This window comes from Pollicipes pollicipes, unplaced genomic scaffold, assembly GCF_011947565.3.
Source record: "Pollicipes pollicipes isolate AB1234 unplaced genomic scaffold, Ppol_2.1 Scaffold_4881;HRSCAF=5763_pilon_pilon_pilon, whole genome shotgun sequence".
In the NCBI taxonomy this organism is placed as follows: Eukaryota; Metazoa; Arthropoda; class Thecostraca; order Pollicipedomorpha; family Pollicipedidae; genus Pollicipes; species Pollicipes pollicipes.
Window position 1 is genome coordinate 8729644 of NW_023596576.1, and position 13565 is coordinate 8743208.

At 49.7% G+C, this 13565-nt stretch overlaps 1 protein-coding gene across 1 annotated transcript; it reads left to right on the forward strand.

Moving 5' to 3' along the window:
- Window positions 1-2021: 2021 nt before the first annotated feature.
- Window positions 2022-13118, forward strand: LOC119099753 (uncharacterized). The gene is made up of 6 exons (XM_037222817.1): window positions 2022-2030; window positions 10077-10254; window positions 10854-10987; window positions 11761-11936; window positions 12261-12487; window positions 12886-13118. The coding sequence occupies exons 1-6, from the start codon at window positions 2022-2024 to the stop codon at window positions 13116-13118; spliced, it is 957 nt and encodes a 318-aa protein (XP_037078712.1).
- Window positions 13119-13565: the final 447 nt, after the last annotated feature.

The window sequence follows — 13565 nt, forward strand, 5'->3', positions numbered from 1 at the left end:
TGCCCCTCCAAGTCGTTTGGACTAAAAAAAAAGAAGAAAAATTCAAAATGTCAGTAACAGAAAAGCCAGACACTTATTAAAGACGCTGACATTCATTTCGTGGCTTGCACAAGCCACACTTAGAGACAATGATGAAAGAAAGCAAACTCCTTCGAAAAACTTGTATGGGTGCGACCAACAAGCTTCGTCGTTTGCCGCAATCTGCTTGTTCACGTACTGTCTATCTGCTTATTCGACACGCGCACCCGATGAAAACACGTGTCCATGAGACGAGATTTTGAACGAGATTCCTCCCGTGGACTCATGGCCATCTGCTCACTACTGTTGTCCCCAGCGACTGCCGGTACATGCTTGGACGTGCCAGAAATTTCATGAGGACTTCCTCTGAATGAAGCGTGCAGTTGAAGTGGCTGAGAATCACACGGCTGACACTTAAAAAGTCTGAACTGTTAGTCCTTTAACGTGATTTTTGTTTTTTGATATACGTGATTTAACGTGATTTTTGTTTTATGATATATGATTTTTTTTAACGTGATTTTTGTTTTGAATTTTTGTTTTTAAAACATGTTTTTTAACATGTTTTTAAAAACATTTTTTTAAACGAGCTCAATTTTTTACACCCGAACACGAGAAAAGAATAATCGCAGCGCAAACATACACATTGTATAGGGATGCAAAGCACGTTGGGTATCAATGTCCTACCTTAACCTCAGAGTAAATATATTGACCCAAAAGGAAGACAGGGACAGTCGGACAGCTCAGGTGATGACCACTGCATCTGTTTTTTATGTCATTCAACTGTGTCCAGCATTGCAGCTACAGGTGTTGAGAGTGTATATCAGGTACTCTAATAGAAACTTGAGCCGTGGTGGCGATTCCGTGATGTGGCATGCCATTTAGTTGAGCCAGGCACAAAAGGCTGTACGCGTGTGGACCAGAAGGACAGCAAAGAACACGCAGGCGCTTATGGAACATCTCTGATTTTTACGTCTGGATTTTGCAACGGCGAGAACATTTTTTTACTTTGGATATGGCTCGTTTTAGGCCATTATCATGATCTGGAAGGTCACCTATGACCTTGAAATGAAAATAGATGCATTTAAAAAGCTTCGATGACGAACTCTGCACTGGTCTTTATTCCGATGTGTAAATTTTCTTGGTTCAAATGTTAGTAAGGGGCCTGTTAGGCCCTCCCTTGTCGAGTAATGGTGTAAAGCTGGGCCCATCTGGCGAGGATTTATTAGCGTGAGTCTCGCGGTATTACATAAACGACAAAAGATGGGGTGGAGGAGGCATTTTATCAGGCCTTGAAGCAGTCCTGAACGCTTTGTCTTTGAAAATGAGCATTAAATATGTAACGTTACGTGAACATTAACTAAGCAAAAGTCGCGTCCCTCCTCACACATGTACTCAAAGGATTCAGCGGGACCCACTCGTTCCATGGTGTCTCTCAGCACGCTCAGTTCCTACAGGTTCATCTGAAATTTACTTGATTACGTAGCATACACAAAGTAACAAACCGCTTTTGTCCACTATAATATCTAGATGGCCCTTTTCTACTTGGGAATAATTTTCTGCCTGATCGTAATGTTCTTTCAGGTTGAACATGGATCCAGTCCATAGGTATTGTGTGATATGCATTTGACTAAAATCCCAAACCCTCATCTGTGAACATGGTATGCTGAGTCTCACCTCAGCTGATCGGCTCAAGTTTCTAGCTCGTGGTTGGCAACCGCCTCACAAACTGCCCGTTATTTCCCACGTCATCCATCCGCCCAGCTGCTGTGCCGGAGCCTCCACCCTTCCGTAAGACCCACAAATTTGAGCACCTGCTTTGAGTTCACGCCCGAAGGTTAGGCGTCAGCCATCGCGGATCGGTGTCTCTCCCCTCCCGTCGCCCGGCCGGTCGACCAACCCCGCTGGGATCCACCGACTAGCTTCGCTTCGGCCTGGGGCGAACGCCATAAAGGCGCCCGTGCGGTGACGACGGCCGTTAGTGCTACCCGGTCTTCCGGAACGCCATGAGGCTGGTGAGTGTGCCTGCGTTCTCTCCTTCCGCGGGGCTCCGTAGCACGTCCACCAGGGTCATACTAGCGGCGTGTTTGGAGGCAGTGACGCTGGATGGGCTCGATGTGCATGTATGCGTATCTGTATACCTGATATACCTGATCAGTATATATGATATATGATATATGATCAGTGTATATGATACCCGTGTACCTGATCAGTATATGTTCAAGCATTCAAGCTTTGCTAAATACAAGGGTAAATATAAATTATATGTTTTCACGAGTGACCACAACGCGAAACTTTCAAAAGCTTTTCAAAGAGTTTTCAGCGACTATTTCTAGCGAGGATCTTTAGTGAGCAGTTTTCGGCTTGTAATGTTTTGAAAATATTTATTAAAGAAACAGGTTTGCCAAGACGTATAGATAACACAATTTCGATATGCTGACTATGAGCAGGGACATGCCTATACATGCAGAAACTTTTTTGAGAACATTCAGTGGCGTGTCTGTCGCCGACGCAACAAAACAAAGACATCCATCATGGTCGCGTCCAACACGAAATTATACCCCCCCCCCCCCTGCTCCACAATGTAAACAACAATGACTTGAGCGGCATCCAACACCCTCGACCAATTCACAAGTCTCATTACCAGGCCTGACATTATCCCGGAGTTTGGGTGAACTAGAGGCATGGATTGAAGAAATAAGTGTATGTAAAAAGTCCCAAATCGCATCATTAACTTAACTTATTCTTAGTTCGATAAACGTGTTTTAGCTATTGAATATCCTTAAAACTTACATTAAAACAATCAATTCATTGTTCAAGTGGTTAGCATTAGCGTGACTTGATCAGATACTTTTAAAACTTATTCATCCTCCATAAAACTTAACAAATATTTCATGGCTTAAGTACTCAGCATAAACTTCACTTCATAAAATATTTCCAAAAACTTTTAAAACCGTTTGGCTCATCATTCCGTCGTGGAACCGGCTGAAGTGCCTTATAATGCTAAAAGTCATCATAATATTTGTTATGAGACGTTTGGATGCCTCAGCCGCTTATTATGTAGCGGATATTGCGGTTACAGTGTTAAATAAAGTAGCATGGTAGCCTGATCACCATGGTGATAACACCTACACTTTGGTCCTGATTCCATGGCACCAGTTTAGCTGATCTTGGGTTGTTTCCGACAGATGCCTTTTTATTTGTGTTTCGTGTTTTAAGTTGTATTCCTTTCTGTGTAGAATTTCAATTTGAGTTGTAGAGATGCTGAAGCGATTAGAATATACACAATGCGCGATATTATTGGTGTAAACGATGAGCTCATTTTTGTGACGGTTAAGCCACGTTAGTTTGCTTCATGCTGTCATAATTTTTTAGGTGGGGACCTAATTTGGTATCAAATCTAAAATACAGGAAGCTATGATAAAAATTGAAAATGTCATGGAATGTCGTCGGGTATGTCAAAACAGCTTGTGAATCTTAATCCGAAATTATAGCCGGCTATTTAGAAAGACTTGACGACAACCGATTGTTATTGCTTCTGTTTATGTTTATGTTTCATAGTCTCTTTTCGTTTTTTCGGAGTTGGTACCAAATCAGTGCCCTGACTAATAATGGGGCTATCATGTTCATAATCGCAATTGCCGATTTATTACCCCACGAAATACGTATTATGAACATCGTTGTCATGGCAGGGTCAAGAATGATAGAATAAAGAAATAATAAACATGTAATGATATCTAAGCCAATGTGAAACGTGAATTCATCTTTGTGCAAACATCTAGTCAACCTGGCGCAGCACGTAAGCTTTGGTAGAAGTCTCGCGGATGTTTAAAACTTGTCATGCAGCTTGATATAAGAACGTACATTTCAACTTGATGGACCGCACCACTTGGAGTGCAAGTCCATAGCTAACCATCTAACTCACGTCCATAACCACCCATCCAACCAACGTCCATAACCACTCATCCAACTCACGTTCGTAACCACTCATGTAACTTACGTTCATAACCACCCATCTCATTCATGTCCACGACCACCCATCCAACTCACATCCATAACCACCAACCCAAAGTATGCTAACTTAAGGCCCGAATCTCGTAGCCCACCAATAACTAAAGCCACCTTATTATGCGTAAATGTACGTCAGTATTTATATTTGACATGGTTATACATTAACTAGGGTTACCGATTACGCAGAAATACGTAAACGGGAAGCCATCGAGATCCCGCATTTGCCTGTTTTACGTTAACAACTAGCATGTGCCAATCACAGCACTTCGTAGCCCGGTGCCAATGTCGCATATGTGTCTAAGTATGAAGCGGTCTAAATGCCTAGGAAACAAATACAGTGCCGACCTTGTATGACTTAATTGAGCGAGTTCAACTGGTCTCTTCAAAGCATGATCTCGATCGATAACAAATGGCTAGTCTGACGTGGCGGAATGTTTTATTTGACAGGTTCAGAACATGTGCTGAAATTCCTACGGTGTGGTTGAAAATAGGCTCGCCTTTATATATATATATATATATATATATATATATATATATATATATATACACGCTTCACACATCAGCTGTGAGTTGTGTTACGTGCTTCCTTTCTTGTTCGTACATTGAAGTCCGTTATGGTTAGCTCTACTTGCGAAGTTGTGGTCTCCAAGATTGCGGTGGGTTTGACTAAACGAAGAAGCAATTGGATGGAGCGTATGCTTGCGTTGAGGGAACTAGGTGGTGTGATGTGCAAGAACCATTCCATTCATCCGAAAGGTTACGTGTTTTAGATGTTTTACGCGGTAGCACGCCTTACTAGCATTTGTAAACACTAAGCCACTTTGCCTCCATGCCTCCTTTCGTTGAGTTCAGGTCCTTTTCCAAGAAGGCGTATTAGCTGCAAAAAAGGACATGACACTCTAAAAGTTTGGAAAAAATCGACTAGGCATTAAATGAATTGAACAAACTTGCATATTGTCACATGTTAAAGCTTAGGCATGCCCAAAACAAGGAAAAGGTCATAAATGCAAACGTACTTTACCCCACTACAAGTGTTTTAAGCTATTGAGTTCTGCTGGTGCATGTCCTTTTTACTTTCTACAGTTATACATGAGGTGCGAATTTGATGGGCTCCCAATGCCACCTTTGACAATGACGTTCTTTCGTGCTTTGGCATGTCATCAATCCGCAATGAAATACCCAGGGTGTCAATGCGTCACGGGTACTACAAATTATACTGAACATTAATCCGAAAATAAGAAATGTATTTCCAAGGCACGGCAAAAAGAATATTCAAACGCTTCCTTATCCTCACTATCAAATCATGTTTTTTAGCAACCTTCTTTTACCTCTGAAAATGCTGGAAGAATATTTATGTCGCAAGCAGTTTCAACACCTTCTTGTTAGCTTATAGGAATGTTTTGAGCTGCTGATAAATTTTGACGAGATATTGCTGAAGTTAAACCAATATGCATGAAGTATGCGAGTGCGATTTTAAGGCACCGTCTGTGTTTGTGCAGGATGGTTGGACACATTTTAAACACCTTTAACTATGGGAACAACTGAATCATGAAAATTCAAAGCCGTGAAAGATTTCATGCTTGCTGGAATATATTTGTCAGGTTTGCCTCATGTGCGAATGCTCATGATCAGCTGTCGTACAACAGACGTAAATTGCGCAGCACTCGGTGGGCTCGTCCCTCAAGGTGCTTCTGAAAGGAGGCCGCTGTGTCTGACTTTTAATTAATCTTACATTATCTTTCAGGCTTAGCCACCAGTTGCAAAATCCTTTTTATTATCCATTTTTGATATTCATATGAAATTATTCGGATGTGGTTGTTCGGTGAATGATCAGCAGCACCCCGTTCACCGACCTCAAGTTGTTATTTACCCATAACAATTCCAACCGCCATACAGAGCTTGGTGTCGTTTCGAAATGGGGAACTGATGCAACGCATGTGGAAGTCGTTGGGTACATTTGAAACGGTGGAGCGATAAGCTGGGCGCATGGTCCCGGCATGAGCCGTGACCAAAATAATAGATGAACATCTCTCAGCAGCCAAGGTCGCCAGCGGTGGTTCACCTTCCGCCATAGCCGACTGCCTAGCAACCAAATAGGTCTTCAAAGGCTGATAGCGACGGACGTCGGCTGGCAATGTGACAGATAGTCACTTAAACCGAAACAGATTAGTCTGATACGCGCCGGATTTATTCGCAACGTTGTATGAGGCTGATGAGATAAAGCCCGGGTATGTTTCAGCACAGTGGCGAAAAATACGCGAACACTTAACTGTCGCGCTTCCCAGCTCTGTGCTGTTGGTGGAATCAAAATCGCGAGCAACGAATCATTAAGTCGCTTACTCCATGACCAATCCCACCATCTAACACATTGGCTCCCCTATCCACCCCCTCAGACCTGATGTTCCCTCCTGGACAGGTTTCTCTCGGCCGTGGCGTCTTGTTCCGGGTTGGCCCTGCTCGCTCGCAGTTTTTGTTGGCCGGCTCTCCGGCCTGTCTGGCCACGTCCCGGCACGAGGCGCGGACGCCGCCGGCGCTCAGGGACGAGTTTTAAGGTCAAACACCTGTCTCGGGGTCCATGACTCGTGCGGGGCGGAGCGGCGCGCGGCCCGCACCGCCGCAGGCGGAACGCCGAGGTGCGCACGGTTCGGTCAGACCCGCCCAAGTTCCGCAGTCCCGGGCTCTCGAGATGCCACTTGCGTTGTCGGCTTTTCATGTAATTCAGGTGCAGAAATTCTTATTTAATTTGACATCCCGATGTTGTTACGTTCTCGTTCAATGCTCCTCATGTTATTGTAATTTAGGGTTATCTGGCCGACAAGCCGCCAAATGACCGTGCGCAGCTCGTGCAGCGGTGCACTGGAAGGCACGATGGTGCCGGTGTACTGGTGCGGGTACGTATGCGGTAGTCATTACCCGGACGAGTCGCGGCCAGGCAACACGGGCAGGTAAGCGGGACCACGACACCCTCGCTCAGGCGATGCCCAACCTCACAGCTCCGCCACTTGAGGTCCGCGCCGCGGCACTGCCGGTCGATGACGTTCGGTGCATCTTCACCTGTCGGCAGCCGGGCGGGACGAGCCGTACGGCCGGGTTGTTTAAACAGCAGGGACCAGCGGGATCCGCTGATTGATGGACGACAGGCGATAAAATGTGTTCGGTCATCGCTCCGTTTCTCGTCTCGTTGGGAGTCCGACACGCTCCATTATCGCTGGGAATCTGGCGGCGCTCCATAATCTGGAGGTCATCGTCCGACGCCGCCATCCACCCCGGAAGAGCGCCGATCAAGGGCCGTGTGGGGGCTCCACTGCTCACTTCTGCTGCTCCTCGCTGGCATCCCATTAGGTATACGGGGCTTTGAATCAATAAATGTGTTTTGTGGCCAAGTGTGCTTATCAGACTGTTTGATCATATTTTCTTGAGACCTCTTGAGACAATGTTTTAGATGTAGATGTGTAAAAAAATAACTACTCGCTTAATGTTTGGTCAGTATTGAAGTACAGTGTGTAATCAATTTAGAAAAGCACGTAGCCTAAACTTTGAACGTTTTGACATAATAATAGCGACGCTGATCTCTGATGATGATGAGTTTGGTGTCCCCGTATAAATGAACCGCGAACGCGGTTTTCACCCTTACCGAGCTGCCACCCCGGGTTGAAGGGTACTGGCCGGCGGCGGTGCAGGAGGGTCATTAGCATGCATTGCTGGCGGGTCGGGAGGCGACGCCCCGCCTGCACCCGTCGACTTTGGATGGGTGAGCGGGCGCGGCTGATTTACACCCGTGTCCGCGACTGCCGGGGCTGCTCTGCACTCTCACTAGAGCCGAGGATTCGCCACACTTTGAGATTCAACTCCTAGCATAGGTGGAATGAGGTCTGGAGGCTTGAATACATTCGAAGGGGTTCGAAGCTTGAAATGTGTACAAGGCTGCGTCCGCTTAGATGCGTTATGATATGATAGTATGCATAATGTATAATGCATTGGAGTGTATATACATATAATACAATATGATATGACACAATAAAATATGATATGACATAAATTAGTACGTTATGTACGTCGCAAGTATCTCCCGAAACGTACAAGGCAAAAAGGCCATGCAAATCAGTCAGTAATTATTGCAACGGAAAAATCTTCAATTTTCTTATCAGACACAGTTTTGGCGGAGCCGACAAGTTCAAGTGCACCAATGTAGTGCATCAACTCAAATGTAATCTCGAAGGCCGCGAACTTCGTTTCATGCACTGCCTGGTGTAACCATAACGCCACGCTCCCGACGCCTGCCAGTGCACGCACGCGACGGGGCACCTCTGGAGCAAATGTGACACGAACATGACAGGACATTGACACAACAACTGGCGGACACCATTCATGGCTTTCAGACATGCAAAGACGGGACACACGTGCAAATTTTGGTAAGCGTATATATATATATATATATATATATATATATATGTGTGTGTGTGTGTGTGTGTGTATATAGGTATAGGTATAAAAACGACATGCTACCTCTATTAGCATGTGAGTGTATGAATGTCAATTGGGCCCAAATTATTTCTAATCAAAATTGGTCATAATACGAGCCACGAAGGCATGATTCTATCCAGATGATGGCCGCCGGAACTTGCGCCGTAGTATTGATTATGGTCTATACATTTTATTCTTTTGTCGGAATCTGGGAAGATTTGATAACGATTTAAGTTCTACATACCTGTGAGAAGTACGTTTTCGTATCCCCGATCAGGCGTAGTGCTCATATGATGTGCTCATATGCGTAAGGAGAAAAGGCTTATCTTCAAATCTAGCTTTGGTGAGGCCGCATCTTTAGAAACTGAGTGCTGTAGATCATGCAACTCTCATTTAGCGCGACTCACAGAATTGCATGTTGTGGGTAGCAATATTACATTTATACCTTAAGATTGAGCACCGTGACAGGAGTGTAGGATACCTAAGAGAATACCTGTAGGATACCTAACTCTTTCCATTTCCGCATGTGAATCTGTAATATAGCCTGCGCTGAATGTTGGAGACGGCTTAAGATTCCATTGGCGATAACCCGCAAGTTATGTGGTCAGCGACTGCCTACCAGCTCTGCAACGGCCTTTGGTCTGGGTTTGGATTTATTACCTTCGTGGTGCCTTCGTTTGCACGTCGAGACCGGTTCTTCTGTCGAGAACAGACAGTTGACTTATGTCATCTGCCAGCATGAATCCCTATCTTCGGCGCTTGGAACCGAGGTGGCCATCCACCAGCCTGGTCCTGATTGGGATATTGGGATTTGGATAATAGCTCTATACCAAGTCAAGTCGGCAGGACCGGTGCACATAACCCGCCCGCTGCGTATCTGGTCCTCCGTGGTCCGCTGTGTTCGTGGCTGGAGCGGTAGTGTACCGCTGGTGCTGCCCGGTCTACCGCCGGTGCGGTACTCGTGTCCGCGGCACCCGTGGCAGCGGGCGACGGGTACCTTACCCCTCCGTGGTCCGCTGCGTTCGTGGCTGGAGCGGTAGTGTACCGCTGGTGCTGCCCGGTCTACCGCCGGTGCGGTACTCGTGTCCGCGGCACCCGTGGCAGCGGGCGACGGGTACCTTACCCCTCCGTGGTCCGCTGCGTTCGTGGCTGGAGCGGTAGTGTACCGCTGGTGCCGCCTGGTCTACCGCCGGTGCGGTACTCGTGTCCGCGGCACCCGTGGCGGCGGGCGACGGGTGCCTGACCACGGAACCGGCGGCTGCTGCGGCCGGCGGCGGCTCCCCGGGCATTGCCAGTGTAACAGGCAGGATGGCAGTGACAGGCACGTCATTACTGGGGTGTTTGACGGATCGCGGGGTGCAGAAAACAGCGGCCGCGTACTGGCAGCGGTCCTGTCGCATGTGTGACTGTTCTTCGGCATTGGAAGTGTTCTCTGCAAAGGTGATGGTTCATACGCGTCATGGTCATGGTCATGCGTCATGCGTCATGGTCTCCGGTGTTGAGAAAGGCATAGTGCCTACGTGGCGGGTTCCACGGTGTTGACAGCGTTTCACGGCGTGCGTGACAGATCCCATTTCTGTTGACAGGTCTTCGTTCTGCTGGCGCTGGCCGTCACTGCGCTCCCCTCCCCCGTGTGGGGGGAGGGGGCGCAGGTGGATGGCTTGAACTTCTCCTTCGAGGACGACAGCGAGAAAGAGAAGGAAGTGATCCTGCTGGATATAGGCGCCGAGAAAAGATTCGACTTCAGGTTCGACAATAAAGACGGTACGACACTGCATTCAGAGCACTAAACCCTCGGCCACAAAATGTTCCATTTATACTTCCGTCCATGATATCTATCCGGCGAGAGGGATAATCCTCGGGTTGCGCTATAGCAGTCGAAAGTTTCTTACCTTAGAAAGTCCCTTTTGGAGGTCGTGCAATTTTGAAATGGACTTGAGCCCTCGTTTTCGTTTTGTGCTGGTAGACGCAACATTGACATGGTCCGAGTGGCCAGTGCACAGTTGTTGTGCACTCACTCGAGTGGAACGTGTTTGCTTTTGAGCGATTCCAAACACAACCGGGACGCAGTGTCCTTGAAAACATCCGATTATTTCTAAGCAGTGACGCCGCCTTATGTCAGCTGATCGCTGCCTCAGACCAGCAGTGAAGTCGTTGCGTTGAAAATTTTCTCACTTGCTTGGGCGCCTGTGAAAACTTTGCCATTCATCTACGCAGTGTGCATGCACATTTTCCCCTGTGACCTCTCAGATTCGCCAGTCAGCCCCTCCATTGGCGCCGGTACACACGTGGCACCGCTCCGTACCTCCCCGAGCCCGTACCAGTAGGTCCACCTCACCACGCACGACCCTCCGGCGCCCCAGGCACGTACCAGCACGGCTACCAGTCCGGGCGGCTCGGCGACGACGGCGGCTACAACTTCAAGCACGAGTACAAACAGGAGGACGGGGTGCGGTTCGGCCAGTACGGCTACGAGCTGCCCGACGGCACCAACCAGGTGAGACGAGTCCTGTCCTCTGATTGGTCCTCCAATGTTCGCGTCAGCGGGTCCCAGCAGTGCGCGCTCACCAATTCGAAATGTTTTCGGCACTCCAGTCAGCAACCAGCGGTTGGAACACACCAGGCGCTGCGACGAATGTGCTTGCTTTTTTGCTCATCTGATTGGAGCTCCAGGATGCCCCAGCTCGCACGATTTGATTGAATGCACTGAATCATGTCAGATATTCCTTTTGGCTGTTGGATGCCGCGCTCACCGGGACTGCTGTGTCTGTCTTGCAATAGCATTTGCTATTTACAGATGGTTTCATAGTGCAGGTGTCAGAAGGTGTTTTTTCGGATGTTTTGGTCGCGGCGCTGGCACCGGGGTCACGATTGTCGGCCTCAGCCGATTTGCTCGCAGAGGGAGGTCTCCGCACCGTCATCCTTGGATGGCTCGCGTGCACCGTACTGACTGTGCGCCCCATGACCCCGTCTCGGTTCGGAGCCGAGCCTTCAGACCGGTCTTACAGCGGTCCTGAACCCGGTGACCCTCGTTTGGTGTCGTCTACGACCGCAGAGTTAATTGGGCGACACCCGGCCGTGCTGCTGCCTGAACCGATCTGGGAAGGACTTGGCAAGGAGAAATAGTGCGGTAATCTTGCAGTATGAGACGTTCGATGGCACCTACCTTTTTCATTGACTAGACTCGAGGTGGAAGTCCTCCCCTCTCCCTTCCTCCCTGCTGCAATTTATGTTGCTCTCTTGCTGAGCTGCGTGCGCCGTCCTTTTCAGACAGTCAACTACGTGGCCGATGCCAACGGCTACCGCGTGCTGGCCGAGGGCCAGAAGTACGTCCCAGTCAGCGAGCGCGAGCTGGAGCGGCGGCGCGGTATCCTCGAGGACATCCAGGCCGAAGAGGAGGAGCAGGAGCCGCTTAATCTGGACCTCACTCTCCTGGAACGCATCGCGTGAGTCTCGCAACCGAATTGGAGCACGATGTTCACCAGTCCACACCCGTGGAGTCAGTTTGTGCATCGGGTGTAGAGGATTACCACATGTATGCAGTGTACCGCAACATGCATTCAATCACAGCACTCCCACCCGCAACAAGCTGGTATTAGCTCGTACCATTTTGCATAAGGCGAGAGTAATACACAATGCCGGCACGCTGCACCATGTCGACACGCGTCGTCAGCACGCCGCACCACGTCAACACGTGCCGTCACCAGGCTGCACACCAGCCCAAGTGTCGCTGGGATCTGCCGCTCACTGGTCGGTGCGGTGCCTCGCAGTGACCCGGCCGAGGTGGAGCTGGAGTCGGATCCGGCCGTGGCACTGTCGGCCGCCAAACCGCTGCAGCCGCACTCGCAGCTCGACCCCGACACGAACGCCTTCCAGTTCGGCTTCCGCTCGGCCTCCGACGACGGCGTGCTGTACCGGCACGAGGAGCGCGACGAGGAGGGCGTGGTGTCCGGCCAGTACGGCTACCGCCCCGCCGGCGGCGCGCCGTGCTTGTCTCGTACGTGTCCGACGCCTTCGGGTTTACCGCGTGGTGGACCCGGCGGCGCCCGTTGCCGTCGTGAGCCAGCAGCAGGCGCAGGAGCAGCTGGGCAGAACTGGCCGAGGGCTCCGGCTTGGCGACGGAGGAGACCGCGCCCGCCGCAGCAGAGGAGGAGGAGGAGGAGGAGGAGGAGGAGGAGATGAAGCCCACACCGGAGGGCGGTGTGCTGCCGGTGCCCCGGCCGGTGGCCGCACCTGAATTGGAGGCCCAGTCTCAGGGTCAGGCTCAGCCGGAGCAGCAGCCCCAGGCGACGCTAGCCGCCACAGGTGGCGCCACTGCCGCAGCCGACGGGGTGGTCCTGGAGGCCGCCGATGGCGCCACCGCCGCGGCCGACGGCGTGGTCGTGAAGGCCGCAGGTGGCGCCACCGTCGACTCTGTGAGGCCCTACTTCCGTCCGCACGTGCCCCAGCTCTCGGCCGTGCTGCCGTACGGCGCCCTCGTCCCCTACGCCGCCGTCCCGTACGCGGCCGTGCGCAGTCCCGCTGCGCATGTTCAGCAGCGCCCGCGACCGGTCCTGTACCAGCGGCCGCTGCCGTACCCGGTGTACCGGTACCCGCAGTATCGGGCTGCGGCCGAGGGTGCGCACTGACGACCGTCCTTGTGACCGACTCCATAAGCTTGTTATGACCCCTGGCTGCCGACGGGGGCGCCTCGTTCACCGCCGGCCGCCAGGGGTCAGCGTTGTTATTGCTCATAACAGTTCCCGCAGAAATAAGCCAGAATAAAAAAATAAGTCGGTGATGTAGGATGAGGGTGATATTAAGCAGGTGTGCAAAGTCTGTGTATTTGATTACGCAGAATATTATCAGGGCATTACGCGCACGGTTCGGCCATTGGTCATTTGTATCTCTTGTTTGTAACGACGCATGTATGCATTTGAATGTAACAGGATATGTATAGATAAAGTCTTCATTTAGCATGATGTCTGATAACAGATGGTGAACCTGTCATAAATATTTACACTCAGTTAGCAGAAAAGAAGGTGTTATCAGAAGCTTTCACTTCATAAAGCCCACACTATCTTTTGTGTGACGCA